Below are 27177 nucleotides of genomic sequence, written 5' to 3' on the forward strand. Positions count from 1 at the left end.
GAAAGAAAGAAAGAAAGAAAGAAAGAAAGAAAGAAAGAAAGAAAGAAGGAAAGAAAGAAAGAAAGAAAGAAAGAAAGAAAGAAAGAAAGAAAGAAAGAAAGAAGGAAAGAAAGAAAAGAAAAGAAAAGAAAAGAAAGAAATGTAGCCATACCCATTCATTCACACATTGTCTATGGCTGCTTTTGAGCTACACCAGCAAAGTTGAGTAGCTGCAATAGTGACCATAATGCTCCTAAAGCCTAAAATAATTACTATCTGGCCCATTAACAGAATAAGTTTCCTGACTCCTGTTCTTGGTAATATAATGTAAGCCTGGAACAGTCTGAAAGCCTATCACACTATCTGGAAAGAACCTACTAGAAATGACACCAACACAAAAGAAACCAACTCCAATATTATAGAAGTTTCTGGATTCAGAGGGTCCAGAACTATTATACCCTAACTTTTTTTTTAAGTTCCATAAGCCAAGAAATTCAGCTTTTTCTCACGCCAGGCCAAGTATAAATGAGGCTTCCTTCATTTGAATTCAAATTCGCAACATAGATAAAAACTATAATGCTCATTTCAGAACAACAATTCTAATTTCTTCCTCCATTACATATCCATGAATACCATAAAGACGTTCAAAATTTCTTTTCAACTAGAAAGTCACTGAGCACTAAAAGGTGTAATTTATAAAACAATTAGCTAAAACAGTGTAAAATCAACTAATGCAGGCCTCATTTAGCCTGCTTTTCCAACCAACCATCCTAAAGTGTCATTAAACGATAAAAGAACAAAAAGGTGCAAACCAGTTACCCCCCCCTCCAAAAAAAAAAAAAAAAAAAAGGATGCAACACGGAGGAGGCGGAGCAAGATGGCGGAGGAGTAGGAGACCTGGATTTCGTCTGGTCTCAGGAATTCAGCTGGACAGGGATCAAACCATTCTGAACACCTACGAACTCAACAGGAGACCGAAGAAGAGAGTAGCAACGACTCTCTGAACAGAGAAGCGATCACTTACTGAAAGGTAGGACGTGCAGAGAAGTGAATCAGAGGCGATATTCGGGAGGATAGATGGCGGGGGAGGGGGCCTCCGCCGCTTCTGGCAAGTGATAGAGCCGCGGAGCACAAAATCCGGCACTTTGAGAAGTCGGCTCCGCTGAGGAACGTCAGGCCTAGTGGCTAAGCAGGAGGTAGAACCCTCGTGGGACAGTGTGGTATCAGGACCCTCGAGGTCACAGAAAGACCGGGGATGCCTGGGTGCGGCAGAGCTCCCAGGTATCAGAGCGGGGAAGCCGGCTGCAGAGACAGAGCCGAGGCATGGGCTCTCAGCTCAGGGTTGCCATAAACTATGATCGGTGACAGTCGGGCCACTGCTCCTCCAGCAGGGACCCAACAAGAGGCAGAGCCGGGGAGACTCCCCTTCCTCCCCCCAGGAGGAGCGGCGCGGGAGCGCACCACAGGGATCTGCTGGGTTTGGAGACTCCACACCGATTCCGGTGCCAGAGATAGAAACGCTCGGTCATAGGCTGGGTGAGCACGGAGTGCGAATGGAGACCGGGGAGACAGGAATGATTGACTGCTTTTCTCTGGGGGCGCACTGAGGAGCGGGGCCCCCGAGTTCTCCGCTCCTCCAGGCAGAGATTGGGAGGCCACCATTTTCACTCTCATCCTCCAAAGCTGTACCTAAAGCTTGCAGGGAACAAAAGCTCCGGAGAGCAAACCCAAGCATATTAGTTAGCCCGGACTCACAAGGGCGGGGCAATTCTGCCTCCTGGCAAAGACATTTGGGAACCACGGCAACAGGCCCCTCCCCTAGAAGATCAGCCAGAACAGCCAGCCAAGACCAAGTTTACCGATCAAGGAGAATGGGAGAACTCCAGCGCTAGGGGAATACTGCACATAGAATTCATGGCTTTTTTACCATGATTCATTAGTTTTTAAAGTTAATTTTAACTTTTTTTTTGAATTTTTCTTTTTCCCTTTTTCAACCAACATCTTATCCCTTTTTAAAAAAAAACATTTTTATTTTTCATTTTTAGAGTCATATTCTATCCCTTCATAGTAGTTACCCTTATTTTTGGCATATATATATATAAGTTGTTCTCTCTAAAATTTTGAGAAACACTTTCCTCTAACAGATCAAAATATACCCTAAATCTCTAGTGTATGGCTTTGTTCTAGTCTCCTGCCTGATCACGTTCTCTCCCTTTTTTTTTTTTTTGTTAAATCTTCTTCTTTCTTTTTTCAAACAACTTCTTATCAATTCTTTTTATAAAATCTTTTATAATTTTCATCTTTACAGTCATCTTCCATCCCTTCATTGTATCAACCCTTATTTTGTACATATATGTCTTTCTTTCTTTACAATTTTAGGAGGCACTATCTTCTAACAGACCAAAATACACCCAAAATCTAGTGTGTGGCACTGATCTATGCACTAGCCTGATCATATCTGATCATATTCTGTTTTTTTTTTTGTTTTGTTCTGTTTTTGTTTGTTTTTATCTTTTTCTTTTTCTTTTTTCTCTTTCTTTTTTCTTTCTTTCCCTTTCTTTTCCCATGGTTTCAGGTCTTTTCTGATTTGTTTACAGTATATTTTCTGGGGACATTGTTAACCTGTTAGCATTTTGTTCTCTCATTCATCTAGTCTCCTCTGGACAAAATGACAAGACGAAAGAAATCACCTCAGCAAAAAGAACAAGAGGTAGTACCGTCTGCCATGGACGTACTCAATACGGACATTAGTACGATGTCGGACCCTAGAGTTCAGAATCATGATTTTAAAAATACTAGCTGGGCTTGAAAAAAGCGTGGAAGTTATTAGAGACACCCTTCCTGGAGAAATAAAAGAACTAAAATCTAACCAAATCGAAATCAAAAAGGCTATTGATGAGGTGCAATCAAAAATGGGGGCACTAACTGCTAGGATAAATGAGGCAGAAGAGAGAATTAGTGATATAGAAGACCAAATGATGGAAAATAAAGAAGCTGAGAAAAAGAGAGATAAACAACTACTGGATCACGAGGGCAGAATTCGAGAGATTAGTGATACTGTAAGACGGAACAACATTAGAATAATTGGGATCCCAGAAGAAGAAGAAAGAGAGAGAGGGGCAAAAGGTATATTGCAGCAAATTATAGCAGAGAACTTCCCTAATGTGGGGAAGGAAACAGGCATCAAAATCCAGGAGGCACAGAGAACCCCTCTCAAAATCAATAAAAATAGGTCAACACCCCGATATCTAATAGTAAAACTTACGAGTCTCAGAGACAAAGAGAAAATCTTGAGAGCAGCTCGGGAGAAGAGATATGTAACCTATAAAGTTACAAACATTAAATTGGCAACAGACCTATCCACAGAGACCTGGCAGGCCAGAAAGGACTGGCATGATATCTTCAGAGTACTAAATGAGAAAAATATGCAGCCAAGAATATGACATCCAGCTAGGCTCTCATTGAAAATTGAAGGAGAGATAAAAAGCTTCCAGGACAAACAAAAACTAAAGGAATTTGCAAACACAAAACCAGCCCTCCAAGAAATATTGAAAGGGGTCCTCTAAGCAAAGGGAGAGCCTAAAAGCAGCTTAGACCAGAAAGGAACACAGACAATATACAGGAACAGTCACCTTACAGGCAATACAATGGCACTAAATTCATATCTTTCAATAGTTACCCTGAATGTAAATGGGCTAAATGCCCCAATCAAAAGACACAGGCTATCAGACTGGATTAAAAAACAAGACCCATCCATGTGCTGTCTGCAAGAGACTCATTTTAGACTCAAAGATACCCCCACATTGAAAGTGAAGAGGTGGAAAACCATTTACCATGCTAATGGACACCAAAAGAAAGCTGGGGTAGCAATCCTTATATCAGACAAATTAGATTTTAAAACAAAGACTGTAATAAGAGATGAGGAAGGACACTCTATCCTGCTTAAAGGGTCTATCCACCAAGAAGATCTAACAATTGTAAATATCTATGCCCCTAACATGGGAGCAGCCAATTATATAAGGCAATTAATAACAAAAGCAAAGAAACACATTGACAACAATACAATAATAATGGGGGACTTTAACACCCCCTCACTGAAATGGACAGATCATCTAAGCAAAAGATCAACAAGGAAATAAAGACTTTAAATGACACACTGGACCAAATGGACTTCACAGACATAATCAGAACATTCCATCCCAAAGCAACGGAATACACACTCTTCTCTAGTGCCCATGGAACATTCTCCAGAATAGATCACATCCTAGGTCACAAATCAGGTCTCAACCACTACCAAAAGATTGGGATTATTCCCTGCATGTTTTCAGACCACAGTGCTTTGAAAGTAGAACTCAATCACAAGAGGAAAGTCGGAAAGAACTCAAATACATGGAGGCTAAAGAGCATCCTACTAAAGAATGAATGGGTCAACCAGGAAATTAAAGAAGAATTAAAAAAAATTCATGGAAACCCATGAAAATGAAAACACAACTGTTCAAAATCTTTGGGATACAGCAAAGGCAGTCCTGAGAGGAAAGTATATAGCAATACAAGCCTTTCTCAAGAAACAAGAAAGGTCTCAAGTACACAACCTAATCCTACACCTAAAGGAGCTAGAGAAAAAACAACAAATAAAGCCTAAACCCAGCAAGAGAAGAGAAATAATAAAGAGCAGAGCAGAAATCAATGAACTAGAAAGGAAAAGAACAGTAGAACAGATCAACGAAACTAGGAGGTGGTTCTTTGAAAGAATTAACAAGATTGATAAACCCCTGGCCAGACTGATCAAAAAGAAAAGAGAAATGACCCAAATCAACAAAATCATGAATGGAAGAGGAGAGATCACAACCAATACCAAAGACATACAAACAATTATAAGAACATATTATGAGCAACTCTATGCCAGCAAATTAGATAACCTGGAAGAAATGGATGCATTCCTAGAGATGTATCAACTACCAAAATTGAACCAGGAAGAAATAGAAAACCTGAACAGACCTATAACCACTAAGGAAATTGAAGCAGTCATCAAAAATCTCCCAACAAACAAAAGCCCAGGGCCAGATAGCTTCCTAGGGGAATTCTACCAAACATTTCAAGAAGAATTAATAAGAAGAAGAAGAATTAATTTTTCCAAAGAAGACATCCAAATGGCCAACAGACACATGAAAAAGTGCTCAACATCACTCGGCATCAGGGAAATCCAAATCAAATCCTCAATGAGATACCACCTCACACCAGTCAGAATGGCTAAAATTAACAAGTCAGGAAACGACAGATGTTGGCGGGGATGCAGAGAAAGGGGAACCCTCCTACACTGTTGGTGGGAATGCAAGCTGGTGCAACCACTCTGGAAAACAGTAGGGCGGTTCCTCAAAAAGTTGAAAATAGAGCTACCATACGATCCAGCAAATGCACTACTGGGTATTTACCACAAAGATACAAATGTAGGGATCTGAAGGGGTATGTGTACCCCAATGTTTATAGCAGCAATGTCCACAATAGCCAAACTGTGGAAAGAGCCAAGATGTCCATCCACAGATGAATGGATCAAGAAGATGTGGTATATATACACAATGGAATATTATGCAGCCATCAAAAGGAATGAGATCTTGCCATTTGCAACGACGTGGATGGAACTGGAGGGTGTTATGCTGAGTGAAATAAGTCAATCAGAGAAAGACATGTATCATATGACCTCACTGATATGAGGAATTCTTAATCTCAGGAAACAAACTGAGGGTTGCTGGAGTGGTCAGGGGTGGGAGGGATGGGGTGGCTGGGTGATAGACATTGGGGAGGGTATGTGCTATGGTGAGTGCTGTGAATTGTGCAAGACTGTTGAATCACAGATCTGTACCTCTGAAACAAATAATGCAATATATGTTAAGAAAAAAAAAAAAAAGAAAATAGCAGGAGGGGAAGAATGAAGGGAGTAAATCAGAGGGGGATACGAACCATGAGAGACGATGGACTCTGAAAAACAAACTGAGGGTTCTAGAGGGGAGGGGGGTGGGGATGGGTTAGCCTGGTGATGGGTATTAAAGAGGGCACGTTCTGCGTGGAGCACTGGGTTTTATGCACAAACAATGAATCATGGAACACTACATCAAAAACTAATGATGTAGTGTATGGTGATTAACATAACAATAAAAAATTAAAAAAAAATTTCTCCTTAACCCATTAGTCAAAAAAAAAGATGCAACACCGAATAATGATTCACAGAACAATTGAGCTCTAAGTACAAAAACAAAAGTTAGGTGCTGCCATTATAATCTCCCTGATACAAGGCTAATACTCCAAGACCAGTTAGGGAAACAGGTTTCTGCCTCCCTTACCAAAGCCAAAACTTCTAAGGGGATAGATTTAACTAATTAGGGAGAGTGTGATTAAAACTGGAGCTGCTAATTGTCTACTGGGTATGTATTTCCAAGAATGTTCCCTAGAGGCTCTAAGCAATGGGAGACAAAATTAAGCCTAATATTCCTGCCATTTGTGCAGTTATCAACTGTCTGTTTCTCTCTCTTCAGGAAACTTTAAAAGTACACAGAGATGTGGTTCTCAATGCAAGCTATATGTTCCTGTGAGGAAATAATTTTATATTATGTTTAGAAACAGCATTACTTTGTGTTTAAACTTGTTTTAATGTGTACATTCTGGAGCAAGGAGATGTTTCTTTCAACAGCATGCTTTCCATCTGCAGAAGCCAGATGTTAATCTGCAGGAAAACTCAAGTGGTTAGTAAGACCAATTACATACAGACAGAGAACAAATATCAAATGGTAGGGAGAGGGAGGAGGGGGAGGTTTAAAATGGAGTTGGTGAAGCAGTTGTAGAACTGCAGCTTACGGGGGATGGGGAGACCCCAAAACAGTGGGGTTTTTATCCATTCCAAGAATAGTATGCCCTGACAAGATTTTTCTTCCTGAGTACTTCCTCCCCTAGAATTGAAGAATCATTCAAGAAACTCAGATAAAGTATTATAAAAAGGAAATGAATGAGAATTCCTGAAGGCAATTTCACATTTCATCTCTATCAATGATAAAAACCAAACATGTCTAGGGCTTCACATGGGTTCAAATTCTACCTCTGCCACTGTGATGGAAACTGTCAACCACCCTACAGTCTTCTTTCTCTTCTTCTTCCTGGAAGTGATAAAATACCCAGTACTGGCTGAGCCCATGGTTGCCTATGTTCGACCTAGACTTCCCATCCTCCTCCATAGACAGATGTGGCCAATGTAAGTATGTTAGGGCCAATGGAAATGATATGTGCACCCTCTGGGTCCTGGATACTTTCATCTCCATTATCTGGTTGAAAAACAGCAATGACTAGTAGAGCAATCTGGGAAGTCATGGGTTGAGTATGGCAGAATGACCCTGCAAAGCACCAACTGCTCACTTCCAGGCTTGGAGAAATCAACTTCTATGTTATTTAAGCTACTACACTTTGGAGTCTCCTTGTTATGGCAACCTAACCCGCACCCTACCACTATAGTCACTTACTGTCTGTGCTACTCAGCCAAGTTAATGAACCTAAGTCTCACTTTCTTCAACTGTAAAATGGTAGTATTTTGTGATGTCCTAAGATTATACTTATTTAATAAGGTACTAAGAAGAATAAATGGGTTAAGACATGTAATATGCCAAATCTGTAACTTACAAACACAAAAGTGCTCAATTAAGGGTAGGTGATGTTAGCAAAGATAAAGGACAACTTAGGAAGTGGCTTTCAAAGGCCTCTAACAGCAAGCAGCTATTGTGCCCACAAAACCCTAATGGCAGAAATGTCTATCTGCTATATATATATAACAGATAGTGCCTTCCAGCCTCTTTGGTCTTGGCTGCAGAAACCAAATGACAAAAGGGACGTCATCATTTGAAAAGCGTCATGTTAAGATGCACACATTGCGTCCCCGCTGTGGCTCTAAGGCCTACCACCTTCAGAAGTTGACCTGTGACAAATGTGGCTATCCTGCCAAGTGGAAGAGAAAGTATAACTGGAGTGCCAAGGCTAAAAGATGAAATACCACTGGGACCGGTCAAACAGGCACCTAAAAGTTGTCTACTGCAGATTCAGGCCTGGACTCTGTAAAGAAACACCACCTCAACCCAAGAAGGGAGCTGTGGCAGCAACCAGTTCATCTTAAGGATTTCAACAATTAGTCACACAATAAACATCCTGGTTAAAAAAAAAAAAAAAAAGAATAGAAATGTGTATCTGCTTTGAGAGTGTGTATCAGTAACAATGTACTTAGAGAAAACAAGAGGTATCTTACATGTAGTGCAGAAGAATTAAGATTGAATAATGTTCAATTCGAATTTAGCTGTTCCAAACTCTTTAAATGGTTCTTTAAATTTTGCTCTATGTTATAACCAAACACTAGTTATTTGTTTCTGCTCAGTTGAAGGAATGGAGTTTCATGTTTATATACAAAATAGCTAAGTAGAAAGATACATTCATCAATATAGATCACCTAACCTGGGTAGGCTGAGAAAGAAACATACAAATGAACCGTAATCATCTATACTGGATACCCACCTAGATGCAAAGAGTTCTGTACTCAATGAAGGCTATGGCCTGATGGCCTTGCACACATTCCCCCCTCTGGACTGTGCCTTTGCAAGTGATAACTACTGTTATAGTTGACACTGTGGATTCTTCTTATCTTTTGTTTGTGGGACATGGTTAGAATGTACTCCTAGGATTTCTATAACCCTGATATCTGCTGAACACTGCAGTTGAGATCTTTAGCACCAGGGCCCTGATGTGAGTTTTACATGTCACAAGACACAGAAAAACCATGAAACTACATCAACCAGCAAAGGCCAGCATCTCGAAAATGGGAGCACAGATCACACTACGAAGGCTTAAATCCTTCCATCTACACTGATAATCCCACTGTGTATAATGGGATGTGGGCTACCGTGGCAAGGGGAGGCTGAACCAGAAAGTGATGAAAAAAACACAACATAATCTGTATACACTTTTAGAATCATTTATCCTACTCAAACAGGTTTGAGATAATGCTTTGCATCCTACTTCATGGACACATCAATATTCAGTAAGCCAGACACTGCCTCCTATAAGAGACCTAAGGACACTACAGTTGCCTTGGCCAAGGGGAGTATCACATAGCCTGAAAGGCCTGAAGGACTGAGAGACCAAAGCTCAGGGACTGCAGCCACACAAAAGCAATATCACTATCGACGAAAGTTAGTTCAAGAGTAAAAGATGCCCTCTGGTACACTGGTCTTGAGAAACCAAGGTTTTAGATCAAGAGCAAAAATCACTGCACTTGGGAAGCAACAAACAACTCACGGCCTATATTTCTGTTCTACTTCCCTGAAGTGTTACTTACAGGCTCCCGGCCATCCATGGCTTCCATCCAGAGCCTCCGGTCCTCTTCCGACAACGCCTGCATGGTGATAACCCCTGGCCTGTGGAGAAAGGAGGAGACAGACATGAACCCAGTGCCACAGGTAGAGAGAGCTTGACGAAGGTGAAACTTCAAGAAACACCCATACAACAGACTGAGGTGTTGCTGGGATTAACAACACGAAGTCAGGCACACACACAGCTTTTCAGAGCTGCCTTCCAGTCTCAGAAAGCAAAGTCATCTTCCGAATGCTCCTCAATAAACCCATCTCCCTCAGGGAGGTAGGAAAAAACAGAGCAGACATGAACAGGGTATGGCCAGGCCCATGTGTGTTTCATTACCATACTGTTAAGGGACACAAATGATTAAAGTGATTCCTTTAGACCCTGTTTGTTTCTTGAGGTCTTATTCACTCCTATTCTCCAAAATGCCTAACAGAGAATTTTACTCACAGTAGGATTGCAATTCGTACGTATTCAAGTGAACAGAATTACTGGACTCAAGATTAAAAAGAGGTGAAACAACCAAGCTGGGGGGACCCTGGTCTCCTAACCTCTAAGCTAAGGCTTCTAAACTCCTTTTGACATGGAGATGTTTTATGAAGGTAACTGGCTTTGTAATTATATTAAATGTATATCATTTTTTAAGTGAATACTTGTCATGTCAGGTAATAAGTTCTTTACATGCATTACCTCTTTTCACCCTCTCACTGAAATCTGCTTGCTCTTTCTAACTGAACACAAACCCTCCAGAAAGCTTGCACACAATACCAAATGGTATTTGTTGAGTTCCCCTTACAGATGGCACTCTACAAATAGAGACTTGAGCCATGAAAATGTCCTTGGGAGATGGGGCTAAAAGCCCTCTGTGCTCATTAAAGCAGGAGTTCTTAGGGTCCACAGATGGGTCCAAGAGAGTCTATAAACCACACTTCCATCTCCAAATGTATATATATTTTTCTGTATTAACAGTTCAACCTCACCCATTATCACAAAAGACTGCAACCCTCAAAAAGTTAAGAACTACTGATTTAAATCCTCATCTTTAAAGTTTGAGAAAGCCTAAAAGGAATTAAGAGGTCCATTAAGCAAGAATGAAGTCCTATTGCCATCTTAGTCTGTGGTACCATTAATGATCCCAGAACAGTATGGTAATGAAACACATATGGGCCTGGCTATACCCTGTTCAGCACGAGTCTATTCATTCTGACCCATATAATCACTGGTCCTGACTTATTTCCACAGTTCCATTGAATATGCTAGATCTATTTATGTTGACCGTATTTTAAATATTACATCTGCTTCTTTTCATTGATTATCCCTCAATATCCCTTAAGGAAAAACATTTCCAAAGACGTAAGCATATAAGTACAAGGGGGTTGGGGACTCGAGGGGCACTGGGGTGTGGTGTAAGTGTGTATGCATGTGTTGTGTGTATGTACGGGTGGAGGTGGACAATAGTGGTGGTAGCTGGGTATGCGGGTGGATGAGTGAAGGTGTTGAGCCTGAGGACATTAATTCCCCAGAGGCAGTCCTTCCTGTGAAGGCGATCCTGAGCAGTGGCACCCTAACACAGAGAGGACTCAGAAAATACAGTAAGCCTTTTCTCCAGTCCCTGCCAGGGCCCTCCCTCCTCTTCTCAGAAATTCTCATTCTCAAACCCAAATGCCCATTTCCCACCATGAGCCCATGCAGTACACCAGACCCATTGTCTGCAGACTACTGGCAGTCATGGCTCTACAGAGCTGATCCTTGGCTTGCAGGCATGGCAGACTGATTCTATTCTTCAACCTCAAGCGCAATGATTTAATGGCTTAGAGAAAAAAGTCTACGAACCTGCAGTCCACTGCACAACTCTCAAGTCCCTGGACCTGAATCTTTGAGTGTTGCTCCAAGTGTTGTGCCTGGACCACCAGCTTCACAATCAGGCATTCCCTTAAAATGGAGATTCTCAACCTGAAACCACCTTACTGAATCTGAATTTCTGGGCTGGGCCTGGGAACTTGGATCTTAACCAACTCCCCAGGTGATCCTGATGCACAGTTAGGGCTGAGACCCACTGCCCTGGGCTGCCCACAGGCCCCCACCCTATCCTTCCTGTCCCCCCACACTAAAGAGCAAAGACACTCTCTGGTATACACTAGGGTCAAGCAGCCAACAAGTCTCCAGTTCATTTCCTGCTAGGTGCTCACCAGCAAACAGTGAGACCAAAATAGTTGCCTAGCATACCAAGATTTTAGGGACCCTGCAGATGTCACATCAACTTCATGGCACACAGTGTGAGATTTCCACCCTGAGCCACAAAGAGGAAGTTCAGACAAACTCAGAGGCCACTTGGCCTTAGTAACCAGGAAAGTCAACAGGATTTGTTTTCATTTCAAGAAGAAATATCAAAATGTAAGTTCTTTTCCACATGTGGTTTTGTTCCCCTTTTTTGTAGGAGGGGGTAGTACAGAACTGAATAAAGTGGATTTAATATGCTTAGTTCTAATCCTATCACCCCCCACCCCCCCGCCCCAAGTTCAGGTAATTTTCTCTCAGTCTCATGTACGTATATCTGGATCACAGTACTATCCTTTCTAGGCATCTAGGAAACACTCCTTTGGCTCCAAGTTTCTGTTCCTTCATTATAATTTAAACCGTAATTACATAAATCTCTTATGTGTGAATTTCCAAGAACCAAGGTGAAAGAGTCAACTTTATTTTGGAATCAAGCAGTAAGTTTCTTTCCATATTCCCCCTCCCTATGTCCCTACTAGCCACCATTCCTCAAAACAAAATAAAGCAAGCAAAACTCCCTATGACCCTGTACTTTCCATGTCAGTCCCTGTAAGACAGCATACTTTCCTAGGGGCATCAGCTTAGTTCATGTTTTAAATGCATCTGGCTTTTCAAAACAAAAATGGAGAGGGGGAAAGAGAAACAGAACTCTCCAGAGAGGAGTATGCAATGAAAAAGGGAAAATATAAAACAATGAAAGAGAACTGGAGTAAGAGTAAATGAGCTCTCTCTAGCTCTACAAAGAATCATGATACTATCAAACATCATAATGGAATAAAAACTATAATAATAATAACCTAGGAGGGTATGTCAGATACTGTGCTAAGCACTATATATAAATTAATTCATTTAATCCTGACAACTACATCATGAGGTAGGTATACTCTCATTATCCCATTGGGCAGATAGAAAAAAAAAAAAAAAAAAAACACAAGGCTCAACTAGGTTAAGTACCTTGTCTACAGTCACAGAGCCAGAATCTCAACCCAGCAGTCTATTGCTTCATCCTTGCAAACAAGACCACAGCAAATGTGAAGGTGCCCTAGTCCACAGAGAGCAGATATTGAACACCCAAGTTCTCCGCCATCAAAAAGGATCAGGCCCTCCTCTAAGTACCACAGAGAATTCCTGCATGGTATCAAATAAGATCAAACAATAAAGGGCTCTGTAAAGCCTAAAGTGTTTCATAAATATGATCACAACAACACCATTCAAACAACCAATCCAAAAAAGAATATGATGATGTCCAGTGTGACTATGGCTCACTTTCTACAGCAGTGATTCTCCACATTTTTTCTGCCTCAAAATACTCAAGACATGGAAAGGTGATGAGTTTTTTAAAAGAACACAAAAAACACTAATCATGGGGGCGCCTGGGTGGCTCAGTCTGTTAAGCATCCGCCTTCAGCTCAGGATCCTGAGATCAGGCTCCCTGCTCAGTGGAGAGTCTGCTTTCCCCTCTCCCTCTGCCCCTCCCCCCCACCCATGCTCTCTCTCAAACAAATAAGTAAAATCTTTAAAAAAATAAAATTTGAAAGCAGTAATCATAAAGAAAAAATATGAGGAAATTAGGCTTCACCAAAATGAATAATTTTCATTCATAAAAAGGTACCATAAAAAGAGTGAAAAGGCAAACTACAGAGAAAGAGATGTTGTAGTTTATATCTCCAGTGAGACTCTTAACCAGAATATGTAAAGAATGCCAACAAATAAGAAAAAAATGAACCTAATTAATAAAATGGATAAAAGACATGAATAGGTGCTTCATGAAGGACACACAAATGGCCAACAAACATAAGAAACAGGGCCCAACATGATGGCTCTTCAAGGAAGTGCAAATGAAACCACAATGAAATAGAACAAACACCCATTAAATGGAGAGTATTCAGAAGACCACTAATACCAAGTACTGGCAAGAATGCAGAGCTAGTGGAACTCTCATACACTGCTAGAAACAGAACTGATAACACCATTTTGACGTTATCTACTAAAACTAAACATATACCTCACCTGCTGTATGACCTAGCAATTCTACGTCTATGCATACATCCAAGAGAAATGAGTGCATATGTCCATCAACAGACACATTCAAGAATGCTGTTTTATTCTTAACGGCCAAGCTTTACAACAAAAATCTCAAATGTCCGTCTAGGAGAATAAATTGTTTATATTTGAAATGAAAGAAAGAATCCAGACACAAACTACTAACAGTGAGTCCACTGATACCATGTTCAAACACTAGTCCAAGTCATCTATGGTGACAGAATTCAGAACAGTGACTTCATCTTGGGGGAACAGGAATGATGATGACTGGAAGGAAACCTCCTCAGGTAACAGCAATGTTCTATAACCTGATCTGGGTGATTATATAGGTACAGGGGCGGGGGGGGTAGTCATAAAGATACAGACTTAAGATTTGTGCATCTTACTGTGATTACACCTCAATAAGAAAAAAAAAAAAAACCCTTTTAAATACGGAAGAGATAGGCCTTGTCATCAGTAACTTACGCTCACTAGTTATCCTGACACTGGTGTTTCATAGCTGTGTAAGCGCCTAGTGGACGAGTAACTGAACTACTCTATACTCTTCTTTACAAACCAGATTTAAACAGTACCTACTTCCAGGAGTCATTGTGAAGGTTAAACGAGATATTTATGAAGTGTTTCAAAGTGTCAGACACACTGTAAATGCTCCCAAAATTAGTTGTTATCACTGGGGCAGGTGGAGGGAAAAAGATGGCAAGTGTGTAGGAGGATCAAAATTACGGAGGAAGAAGGGCAGGTGTATATAGTTTAAAAAGGAAAAGAAACCAGCCACAGGTGCTTCTGATACACATGACCCCACCCCCGACACACACACACAGCACTGAAAATCACACCTCTACTACAAAGGGAGCCAGGCCAGGGGCTGCACTGACACACAGGCTCTGACATCATGGCCATTTCCTTCTTCCTCCTGAGTAAAGCATCAAAGTGGCCTACTTCCCCCTTTTGGAATTAATGTCGGATAACTGATGACAAACAAGGGGTCTTTAGCAAATTCTAGATAATTTGCCAAGGAGCCCACTAGCTGGGAGAAGTAACAAAGGACTTGCAATCCTTTCTAGAGCTCAATCCTAAGATACAAGGTAAGATATGGCACCTCATTTTGACTCTGAATAAATCTTTGGTTAGTGTTGTTATCTTTATCAGCTTTAGAGCCGTGAATAAGTATCTGCAATTTTCTCTAAGCTGACACTCCACCTCTCACACAATAGGGGAGGAAATGCAGAAAATTACTCATTTGTCACAGGGTAAACCGCGCCCCAGCACCATATCCCCTTCAACTCTGGCCTCCAGAAAGAGCCCGTGGAAAACAGTGCACCCTTTATGCCACATCCAGGAGCGAGGCCCATCGATGTCAGCTCACAGCCTCCTCAGCAGCAGAGAGCAAGCAGAATCACAACCAGCCCTGACTCCAGGGCCACTCCACAGCTCTCCTGATCTAATCTTATTCCTGAATCTGAGTCAACAATAGTGATCTCAGTGGCTTGGCAACTCCACCACTTCCCACTGGACAAGGAAATGCTGTTGCTGACTCCACCCCACTGAAACAAACACTCACAATCTAACAGTACTAGTCTTTCTAAATCAACCTCCAAAGATCCAAAGATCTAGGGGTCACTCATTCATAAGACTCTAAGTCTTCTGTTGGCAAGAGTTCGTCCTCCAGCTTCCATCCGCACAACAGCACATGTAAGAGTCAAGTTGCTTATATAGGAAGACAGGATGGTGCAGGCATGGAGAACAGGCTGCCATCCACAGTGGAAAAGAGCCGCACAAGTGCTGGGGATGGGAGTGGTCCTTTGCTTCTAAAATGCTACTGGGAAAACAGGTTCCCAACCTTACTAGGGTTCAAGGTTCAGGACATCTTCATTTACACAAAGATATGGCCAAAGTCATGCCAAATAATCTTAGAGAATGACATTGCTTTCTTGTCTATGAGATTACAGACTCAAACGTCAAAAGAGAACAGCAAGTAAGCAAAAGGAGTGAAATTGAATAAAAAGATTATTTATTGCCCCAAGGAAAATAGGTTCAGTGTCATTTTCCTTATAACATGCAGCCCTTTATTTTTTCTTTTGCACATTTACTTTTTTTTTTAATTTTTTTTTATAGATTTTATTTATTTATTTGAGAGAGAGAATGAGATAGAGAGAGAGCACGAGAGGGAAGAGAGTCAGAGGGAGAAGCAGACTCCCTGCTGAGCAGGGAGCCCGATGCGGGACTCGATCCCGGGACCCCAGGATCATGACCTGAGCCGAAGGCAGTCGTTTAACCAACTGAGCCACCCAGGCGCCCTGCACATTTACTTTTTGATAGTCATAGGAACAAAAGAGGACTTCCCCTCTATGGGAAAAATAACGGTGCAAGGGCAAGGCAAAGCGGCGGAGGTCACCCGTCATCACAGTGAAACAACAGGGCATGGTGGGGACTGCAGCAAAGTGGAGAGTAGATGGCCCACCTAAAGGAGGCACCCACTCCTCAGCTCTGTAAACATCTGGCACAGGGAGAGGGGGGATTTACAGATTTTTCCAACTTCAGCATGTTGGTTCAAACACCACTCCAGCCAAACCAAACATGTCTGTGGACCGCCAGTTTGCAACTTCTAGTGTCTCTGTCTATCTCTGCCTGAGCTCCACCCCAAGTTATGGGGGCATATTAGAAAGTCATCTGATGCATTAGAACCAACAGCAATGCATGTTTGTATTCTTGATTCACTTCACAGCCAAATTCAGCAGAGCATCTCCAGCTCTTCAAAAAAGGAGGAACGTGGGCTACTTCCCCTTTTTTCCCAATACTCAGGACCCAGTGTCATCACTGGAGGGCAACATCAATATACGCAGAGATAAAAAGTTATAAATATGCACCACTCTACAGCACCGAGACAATGATCCACTGAAGGTCCCTGTGATTACACATCCTTCCGCATGAGAAGGATATAAGTAGGCTATAGGTAAGAGACAGAGAAACTGAGCGAGAAACCGGAAGCTGCAAACTAGTGGCCCATTAACTGTGACTAATATTTACTGAGTATTTACTATGTGCTAAGCACTGTGCTAAGGACTTTACTTGCCTTATCGTTTATTCTTCAAAATAACCTTATAAAGTAGGTATTAGCATTATACCTCTTTAAAAAACTTGCAAAATGTCATACCACTAGTACGCGGCAAAGTGTCAACTTGAACCCAGTCAGCTGACTCTGAAGCAAAGCCCATATGTAAGCACAATACTGTACTGCCCCCATGTGCATGCAGTGTATGGGCCCTGGGATCCATGGTGACCAGCTCCTTAAGCCTTACGGGGAGGGAAGGAGAAAGAGGAAGCATAGCTTGTGCGCACTCGCTCTCGCTCTCTCTCTCTCTCTCTCTCTCTCACACACTCACACACACACACACACACACACACACACACACACACACCTACCTTAACAAGTTTTCAGAAGCAGAGTTCTCATCAATTTAGGAAGGATCTGATCCTAATAATGAATAAATTATAACATATTACAGCCTACAGCATTAACCTCTTGAGAGGAAAGGTCCTAAAATAATGAGCACCATAGCAGTAATGATACTCTCAAGAGTAAATATTGCCAATCATATCAAATAACTTCCCACATTTTTATTTTGAAGGAAAGTGCTGTCGTAAAACACCAGGAAGCCCAAATAAAGAAATCTTTGGCACATGAAGCTGCATTATCCTTAAAGAAACATATACTGAGTGCCTACTATGGGCCAGCCATGACGCTAGGTACCGGGAACATAGGAGTGAGCAAATTTTAACACAGCAGCAGCCAGAGACAGCATTATTAATTGCCAAAATGAGCAAAACTCAGGGAGAACAAAAATACTTGTTACTACCATTGATAACAAACTGAAAAAATTGTCTAATTCAAGAAATGTATTAGTTCATGTATCAATTTTTTATTTTTACTTTTCTAGCTCATAGTGAATAGAAATGTAAGTAAGTGGAGTTTACTGATGGACTCGTTTCCTCTCTCAAGATCTTATTTAACAGCAACACTTTGGTTTAGATTTTTTAAAAAGCTCATTTAATACTTAGAAGTTGGCTACTAAACTGGCATTTGCCATTAGCAAAACAAATTTCAGTATGCAGACCAAGGAGTACAAATAAGGTCGCCCCAGTCTCCCTTCGTAAAAGCCATGAGCCACCATGTCCCATTCTTACTTAAACCAGAGTCAAAGAGTAAACATTCTCTCAGTTAATTTACAAAAAAGAAGAAGAGGAAGACCACTCGATGACAAGTTCAAACTGCATGAATATTTAAGATTCCAAGAACTTTTCAACTGGCTTATTTTACAGAGAGCCAAGAAGCAATCCAGAAAGCACAATACTTCCCCCCTCCCCGCCAGTTTACTCCCACCCAAGTATGGAAGTTAGAGCAGAACACCCTTTGAGGAAGGAAAAGCCATTTCCTGTCTGAAATGTCAGTGATACTGAGACCAGCACTCTAATCCAACCACCAGGAAAGGCAAAATCAAATATTATTTCAAACCAGGGGTGAGAAGGGGAGGGGCGGGAGGGGAAGTCTGAAACCAGGAAAAAGAGATTCATCTGTTGCAAAAGATAAAGGCACCCTGCACCAAGAGGGAAAGGCAGGTCTGCCTGGTGCTCAGCACACCATCGGACAGCCAAAATCACACATCTGTTTTCTTCACCATCTGAAATAAGCCGTCCCTGAAGCAAAGAGCCTGACACTTTTCATTTAAAAAGCAAGGTAAAATGTAATGTTTAAACAGAGGCTTGGTTAACTGGAGCATGCTTGCTTTTACAGGGAAGCAGGTATGAAATGATCCATCACAAAAGGGTGAGAGGAAGGAATTTCTAGACAAAGAATGAATCATTTAGAATACTTTTCTTTAAGGAGTAATTCACATCATTTCTTGTCTAGCGCACAAACACACCCCCCCACACACACACTGACTCCTAATTGTTGACGTATAAAGGACAGCTGATTTTCAACTAGACCTTAATAGTTACTAATAAATATACAAAACTGCCATCTAGAGGTTGAGCACTGCAGCAAGTCTGTTACATAATGTGATCTTTTTTGGAAAACACATACCATCCTACACTCACACAACCTCACCAACACATACAAACAAGTGCATACACACATAACACATACCAAATTAGAAGCAACAGTATTATTTTAACTTGGTACAGTTCCCTTTTGAGATAATAAATCATAAAGAAAGGCATAAAACTTTTTACCTTATATAGGAGATACATACAAATAGTGTGTTACCACATACATAATTTGAAAACGGAAGCTTCCCCTAGCAGCCCCTTTGCACATATACATTTAATAAACCTGTATTCACTCTTAGTTTATAGAGGACTTGAAAAATCATTACACTGTAGGAAAAGGAACAACATCAAAAAGGAAAAAAAAAACAGGTTCAAAGAAACATCCACCAAAGCAAAGTTTCAATATAAGAACAATGAATTCCCAGGTACTGGAGTAGAGACAAAAAATTCAAAAGCACAACTTTCTCCAACACAGGACTGCATCAGGAAGGAGTATTATCATATTCCATCTTCAAAACAATCCTACAAGGGAGGTATGATTAGCCCTTGCCCAGTCGCACCGACTCTCAGATCTGTAAATCTTCCAAGCCTCCACTATTCTTACTTTAACCAACCTTTCATTTTCGTGGAATTTTTTTCATCCTACCTATACTGGAATGCAGATTATCTGAGTATTTGCTCAAGTTTGAATTTAGATAGCATCCAACATGATTAAGCTCCTGTAGTATCTTACAAAATAGTTCACCAAAGTCCCAAAGATAAGAACAAATAGTCTAACTCAAAAATTACATGTCCATAAGAAACAAAATAAACAACCACACACACAAGGTACTGTATTATAAACTGTAGAAAATGATGTTGCTATGCCTCTGGAAGCAAATGACCAGACACACAAATTTAGAGTTGAACAGAGGTATACAGAACCTACCTAATTTAACAACCAGCCAACCACTACCACGAAAAGCTCACATACTGTGCAAATGCACAGGACATACAGTGGAACGACAGAAGAGTTGATGGTGGGTGTGGCACATCAGGTTGGTGCTGGTCAGAGGAAAAGCCGTCTTGCTTTACCTATTCGTGGGAAGCTTGCACTAGGAGGACTTCAGGTTTAGTTTGAAAGCAAAGTGAGGTGACAGCTTTTAAGAAGGAAAGCCCAGTAGATTCATAGTGCTTCATTAAACTTTCAATCTCCACTGTTGGTAAAATCTGTGGCATGCAGTTATGCTTCATCAATGAGGGAGGGAGGGAAGGAGAGAAGGAATGGATTCAGAGTATTCCAGTCATGCCATCAATCCCTGTAAGAACAGAAGGATTAAGTCCCTGCTGTGTTTGTTACATTTGTCCTACGGCTTTCTGGTCCTCCAAGTTTGCTGAAACACTCAACATCCCAGTTTATACTTTAGTTGCATGAATGTGTACGTGTATGCATTTGTGTCTGCTCATTCTAAAGTCAAAAGCAAACTCCATGAAGGTAAAGACTATTGCTTGTCTTGGCCCCCATGCCAATGCCGGGAATGGGGCGTGTAGTACTCCACATAATGTCTTCAAATGTAGGGACTTCTGTTGGAGTCAGCTAGTCCTGGAAAAAATAAAGCATTCTAATTGTTTCCTTTCCCCAAGTATAAACACCACCCCTCAAGAGACTACATTGATTCAGTGCATCAAAACGAAGTCTTTTATTTCTATTATTTTCCATATGGTTTAGTGGCTCCTCCTGGAAAACATATGGAAGAAAATATCCATGTGTTACATCTGTGAGAAATTTCTTTAAACAAATCCAGAGATGCTGGGAGAAGACTGCCACCATGATCCTTTAGCTTGAACAAATATTTTCTCTACTTTTGCTCATTAATTTCCATAGGATGCTGCATGGTGGAGTTAATTATTCAGAGTGACTGAAGAGAGGCACCGATTGGCAAGTATCAGTAACTCACATACCACTACCACTAATAGCTACTTTTAGATGGAATCCCATTTCTACCCACGAATTTTACACTGAACTCCCTCAAAATGAGGTGACACACTTCAAGGAAAAAAATAATAAATCTAGTCTTTATTCAATTAACCAATATAAAATATAAACCTTCAAGTGCTCAGTACTATGGCAAGGTAATACAAAAACACCAAAGAAAGCTTCTGTATTAAGACATAAGAAAGAATGATTTTTTTTTTAAACTAAAGAAAGCTTAGGCTACCATCAAGAGTATCCAGAGTAGGGAAGATAATTTATGTCAATATTCTGTTTGTGAAGTGAGGCTTCTTGCCAATGGGATTATTCAACAAGTGTGTGCTGGCACATCCATCTAAACGGCTGTCAGGGGAATTGCTGCTGCTAGTACTGGTTTAACCGAGTACCACAAACTGGAAACTGGGTGACAGCAACAACAAAAATTTAGCATCTCACAGGTCTAGAGGCTGTGAAGTTCAAGAGCAAGCAGTTAGCAGGGTGGGTTCCCGTTGAGGTATGTGAAGGAGAATCCTTTCCATGCCTCTGCCCTAGCTTCTGGGGGTTTACTAGCCGTCTTCGGTATTCTTTGGCTTGAAGACACATCACTACTATCTCTGCCTTCATGTTCACATGATGCTCTCCCTGGGTACATATCTACTTGGTATCCAAATTACCCCTTTTTATAAGGACATCAGTCATAGTGGATTAGGGCCTACCGTCATGACCTAATTTTAACTTGATGACCTCTGTAAAGACCCTATTTCCAAATAATATTGATTTTTAGATACTGGGGATCAGAAGTTCAAGATATGAATTGAGGGATACACAATTCAACTCTTAAACATCTTCTAAGAAAGTAAGAAAATACTCCTCTTTGTACCATATTGTGGCAACATCCTACAACTACTCCAAGTTGTATACACTCATTTAAAGCCCTATAATAGTCTTAATGCTAGAGTCCTGAAAGTGAATTTAAAAACAAAAACAGAAGGTAAATTCAAAGCAGTATCACACTGATTTAATGGACATCATATCTTGACCTAAACAACTTTTCACTTTGGAACTGAAGAAAGACACAAGAGTTTCTACTAACGTTAACTTTTCAATGTTGGTAACGATAAAACCCTTTTGAAGGAAAACCAAAGACATAAAACATCAGCCTGTGACATATTTACTCAGAAGAGTCCAGTGGTCTTCAACAAATTCTCGGGTCTGAAGCCCCCCAAAACTAGTTCTGAGAAAAGGAATCAAAGAAAGGCACTGGAGAATAAGGGACAGATAAGATATGATATGTGGAATTAGGTAATTATGTAAAGTTACTATAGAAGGGTGTGAGATACTGAGAAGAGACTATAGGCCTAGTAGAGATATCAAAAGAAAAGCAATTAGATACAAGAATTAAAAGTAGATTTCTGAAATGTATTCAGTTTACAGAGAACCTCGGACACAAAATTCAAGAACTATGGATCTAAATCTCATACCTCTGAATTAACAGTTAATTTGATTTCCAGCTTGTTCATGGGTCAAAGACTCACAGCACTTCTTCCTTTAGAACATAAATGTCAGAGATTAACCCCTTTTCATCAGGATTTCAGGAGGAACAAATAAACAGCAATGCACTGGGATACAATGAAATCAACTGATAAATGACACAGTTGCTTTCTGGCTCATGCTAGTCTCCCTAGAGAAACAGAAATGAGTGTCACCTTAAAAATAAAAGGGAGAAGAGGTGTACCCCCAAAAAACAGCATTCATGGGACACCTGTATGCAACGTGCTGGTGTCTGTGCTCTATCTGCACTGCCTCTTTAAACTGTTAGCCATGGGAGGATTTTCTGGAAGTCACAAGGCAGTAAATATAAGAACAGAAGCTAGCTTGCAGCGTTAGTTCATCCATTTGTTTATGATGCCACGTGCAAGTGATTATAGTGAGAAAGCACTTCTCAGATTTCACATCCAGCAAGTTGAACACTCAGTGGTATCTCTGAAACCCAAGTACCGACAGCCCTGGGCTTAACGCTGGAAACGTTTATAACATATCCTCAGTTTTGAGGCAGCAAGGTGCCCTGTGGTGAGCGCCCATGCACCTCAGTTCAAATCCCTCCTGAGCCTGGGGGGAAGACTCACACCTCTGAACTACAGATTCCTCACCAGTAACGTGGACTAATTGGAGCACAATCCTCCTTCGACTGTAGTGAGGATAACATGAGAATGTATGAACAGCTTTCAGCTTCTAGAAAGTGTTCTCTTACTGCTGCTTCCCTCACCCCTCCTCCACCTTTAACTTAAGAAGTGAGTTTTACCACGGTTTCTGCTCTTGCTTTTTTCCTGGTCCTCTGTTATCAGAGGCTGGCAATCACCTTTTCTACTGGCTATACTCTTCTCCATGTGGGTAAGAATTAAGCTCCTGCATAAAGAAGCCTCAGTTTTTTGAGTTTCTGTTTTGTTTTACTGTTGTTCCTTGTTACAATGTTTTTAATAAGGAAACGTTTCTTATACTCTGAAAAATCTGTATTGTGATAGGCATGGTGTTTAATGCACCAATTATTAGTGAGAATAAAGGACAAATGAAGAGCCTGTTCCAAAAATGAATTTCAGAGTCTCCCTCCAGGAGAGTCAGACGGGCTGTGTAGGTCTGGGGCAGGGCCAAGAAGCTGTAGTTCTAACAAGCACCCCTGTGGATGCTGAGTGCAGGTGGTTCCCACCACACAGTAAAACATGCTGATGTAATCAACTCAAAAATATTGACCTGCTGGAATATCACTTCCTAAAGGCTATAGCCTCTGTTAAAAAATAACATAAAATATCAGCACTAAATCTAAAAGATATAAGTATTCAGAATAACCCTAAAAACCCACCATATCACATATTCTAAGTCAAAAAATACTACTTTAGCATGTATGTGTACCTTAATACAGTAAAACATTAATAGCCACTACATAAACATTTATAAATATAACCATTTCCTCTTTTACTTCCACATTTCCTAGGTGCTACACTTGCATTTTGTCCCTCTACGTCTCTAGCCATTCAGGTACAGCTGCGAAATCTGGGTAAGGCACAGGTTGGAAAGGCCGCAGGAATCAATTCCTTGCTAAAGCACACTGGAGAAAAACCAAGGTGTAGGAATCTTCCAGAGGAGGGGACTCTCTGGGCAGAGTTCCCAGGAATGTTGCCAATGAACCCATGGAAATGCTTTTCCTTCTCTCCTTAGTCCCTTCCTGGATGGGTAAGAAAAATGCAGAAAGACACTAAGTCAAAACAGGAGACAGATAAGGAAAAATGCTGCCCAACTGTAACCTAGTCTTTGAGATCAAAGATAATGACCTATATAAAAAACAGAGAAGTGTTTCATACATGTTCTGTGTTATTTTAGGTGACAGACAGGAGACACAGAAGACACTCAAGCTCAGAAAACAAAGTTTCTTAAACTCCCAGGTCCTAGAAACAGGATGCACACATGGCATACCTAACAGGGCCATGTGGGAAAGAGCCAACACCCATGGGGCTACTTGTGAGAGTAGCAGAAGTGATGGGAGAGCCTAGGTGGTGGCTCTTATTGGAATTTCCAAGGGAAAGGCAAAGCAGGGCAGGGTCAACAGTTTATTGGCTAGAATAATTTCAGGGGGTTCTAAGCTATAGGAGTGGCCCTCCTTGCCTGGTGCCTGGACCTCAGATGATAAAAAGCAGAGGAATATTGCCTCCTGGGGATTAAGGGCCTGGTGGAGGAGGTCTGGTTCTGGGTTGGTTAATTTGCATGTCAATGGCACCCTCCAGGCTGTGCCCTTTGATCTCTAAGAATTAGCTAGCTCTGGAAGGGACAGTTTCTCCCCAGACAGAAAGGTTTTTAAGGTGTCCCACCACCACAATATACAGAAAATTTAAAATACATGCAATACAACAGAACTGGCTACTCACTTCCTGCTTACCAAGAGGAAATTTAGCAGCCTCTTTCTGAACCCCTACTGAAACCCCTCAGTGTCATCCCCAGGGAACCAGAGAGAGCAACTTAGGAGAAATCCACTTCCCAAACCCACTCAGTATGTTCAATGTGACACATTCACTCTCAGCTTATAATTGGGACTTGCAAAGCTCTGAAGGGTATAATCAAGGGGAAAGATGGTAGGAAGTATTTGCAAGGTGGAAATGAGACAGAGGCACCACATTGAGTTTTAATTGCCTAAAAAGCAACTCTCTAAAACTTCTGGGAAAACTTCTGAGGAAGAAAACAGGAAACGATTCAGCTTCAGAAATCATCTCTGAACTGGTTTTCAAGTAAGGGACAGCTGCAGTGTGAGGCAACACCTTCTCCCAAATAACCATACAAAGAGACAATAGTCTCTAGAAACAGTTGACAAGCATCAAACAACTAACTCTGCTTTTAAACATACATGTCTTATCCACCTCTTTCATGGATGCCAACAATATGAATTCCCTTAGATTCCACACTGAGAACAGAGACGCATACAGGTACTTAAAGCAGCCTGAGTTAGGATCTGTTTAAAACTAAGAATAACCAATTTTGGTGTGAGGCAGGCATTTTGCAATTCCCCTATGCTACCCTAGTTCAACCTATGTCCTCACGCACTCCTTCCCTATTACCCTCCCACATCCCCAAACATGGTGAAGAACTGGGGTACTCTCTTTTCTTTACAAATTATGCTTACTTCTCATCATTTAGAGTCTAACCTTACAAAATAATCAAGTCTGGTGAATGTGCAGGACAAGCTAATTAACAAGTAACAGCTAACACTTGCTAAGCATTTATTATTTGCCACCCTGTCAAGCATTTTACGTGCATTATCTCCTTGAATCCTTAGAATTCTAGGAACTAGGTACTATTACTATCTCCATTTTCCAGATAAGGAAATCGAGGCCCTGAGAGATTAAGTAGTTATAGCTGAAAGTCACATGGCTACGAAGCAGCAAAGTCCAAATTTAGACCCCAGCTGCCTAACTTGAGAGTCCAAGGTATAATGACTAAGTGCCAAAGGGATGAGGTAGTTTCCATGAATTCCTGATTAAAGCAGAAGGGCATGCTCCCTCTACGGAAGCTCGAGCAGCCTCCAATAGTCACAGTGCAGGGAAACATCAGGGCACAAGAAGGCACATTAAGGCATTCCAAACCTGCCAACACCCCAGCAGGTACTCACTCAGTCTTTCCATCTTCTAGGGCAGAAGTATTGACTTCACAAAGTGGGGTGTGGGTGTGTGTGTGTGTGTGTGTGTGTGTGTGTGTGTGTGTGTGTGTGTGTGTGTTGGAATAAAGGGAGAAATGGCATTACAGGAGAATCATGCTGAGATTTAAGGATCTTTAATGCTGGCACTGCTGATCTTGAACAGACAGCACAAATAGACTTAACACGTGGCTTTCACTCAAGGAATTAACCTGTTGCCAAGTACAGTGTTTCAAAAAATTGGAATGTTGTCAAACTAGCTTAACACCATGAAATGGTACAACTTAATGAGACTCCATAAATATTGAGGACTACAACATGCAGCTCCCTCTGCAAAAAGTGATTTTACAAGTGGTTTGCTGTCTTTCCTGGTGCATACACACAGTGGTAGGTGAAATGCTACAACTAAAAGCTATCTTTTTTTAAATGAGTACAACTTGTTCCGTCCTTCACTTTACCCCATTCCTTTTGGACCACTTTTTAAATTTAAAAAATTAAATATTTTTAAAGTAAAAAATCTCAAACAGTTCATATAATCACGCTAAGCAGTTTTCTTTAAACATCTACTCAACCTCCTAAGATAATACACATTACTTCTCAGGAAAGCCCTAATGTTAAAGCAAACCAAACCAGAGGCTCATCACTGAACCTACAAGAGGGGAGAAGCTATGCTGATCCTTGCAGACCAGCAACTGGCCTGAGGTCTATTCCAAACTGAGTATTTGGAAAAGGAGGGGTAGGGTGAGATCAAGGACAGAAAAGCCCTGACTGAATGGAAAAGGTAAAAAATCCAAATTTAGTAATATCTGTTCCTGAGCAAAGTGTAACAGCTACTCACCTGTCTACTGCTTCTACGTCAAAGCAAAACCTCTTCTCGATAGAGTCTGTTTTCCGCCGGGTGCAGGATTTCAGGGTGACGGATTCATCTTCTCCCTGTTGAGAGCACAAACACTATCAAGATGAGGCCTGAACATGGGCTATGCTATGTGCCTCTCCAGCAAACCACAAATGTGCCACATCAACAGAAGTGATTATTCCATCTTCTCAAGCCTGAGTGTTCATGACCCACAGGAAGATGGAATGTTGATCAAAAACCTTCCCTCAGCCACGAGCCTCACGCAGCTAAAAACCTATAAACCAAATTATACTTCAAGCCAAACATCTCTAGTTTTAATTAAGTTCTAGCACATCATGATGGTACAGCATCAACCCATGCTACATAAACTCTTGTTGATAATGTCTGAAACAGGTTTAATTTGCTGGGTTTGTTTTTAATTAATTTATTTGAGAGAGCATGCACACGAAAGCAGACTGGCAAAGG

At 41.1% G+C, this 27177-nt stretch overlaps 1 protein-coding gene and 1 pseudogene across 15 annotated transcripts in view; one reads left to right on the top strand and one right to left on the bottom strand.

Annotated features, from left to right (window-relative positions):
* The window catches only part of ARHGAP26 (Rho GTPase activating protein 26), a 451561-nt gene that overhangs the window by 285091 nt on the left and 139293 nt on the right, over positions 1-27177 (bottom strand). For all 15 annotated transcript variants that reach the window (XR_012382106.1, XR_012382105.1, XM_073905517.1 and 12 more), the window contains exons 10-11: positions 26695-26789; positions 9341-9419 (exon numbers count right to left, since the gene is read on the bottom strand). Coding sequence is in view for 13 of the 15 variants with exons in the window: in XM_073905517.1 (XP_073761618.1) it covers positions 9341-9419; positions 26695-26789 (174 nt within the window). In the remaining 2 variants the exon portion in view is untranslated. The remainder of the gene's footprint in view (positions 1-9340; positions 9420-26694; positions 26790-27177) is intronic.
* LOC112808964 (large ribosomal subunit protein eL37 pseudogene) lies at positions 7836-8128 on the top strand (annotated as a pseudogene).

Source organism: Callorhinus ursinus, unplaced genomic scaffold (assembly GCF_003265705.2).
Source record: "Callorhinus ursinus isolate GAN/ISIS: 27379988/994484 unplaced genomic scaffold, GSC_fseal_2.0 scaffold23, whole genome shotgun sequence".
In the NCBI taxonomy this organism is placed as follows: Eukaryota; Metazoa; Chordata; class Mammalia; order Carnivora; family Otariidae; genus Callorhinus; species Callorhinus ursinus.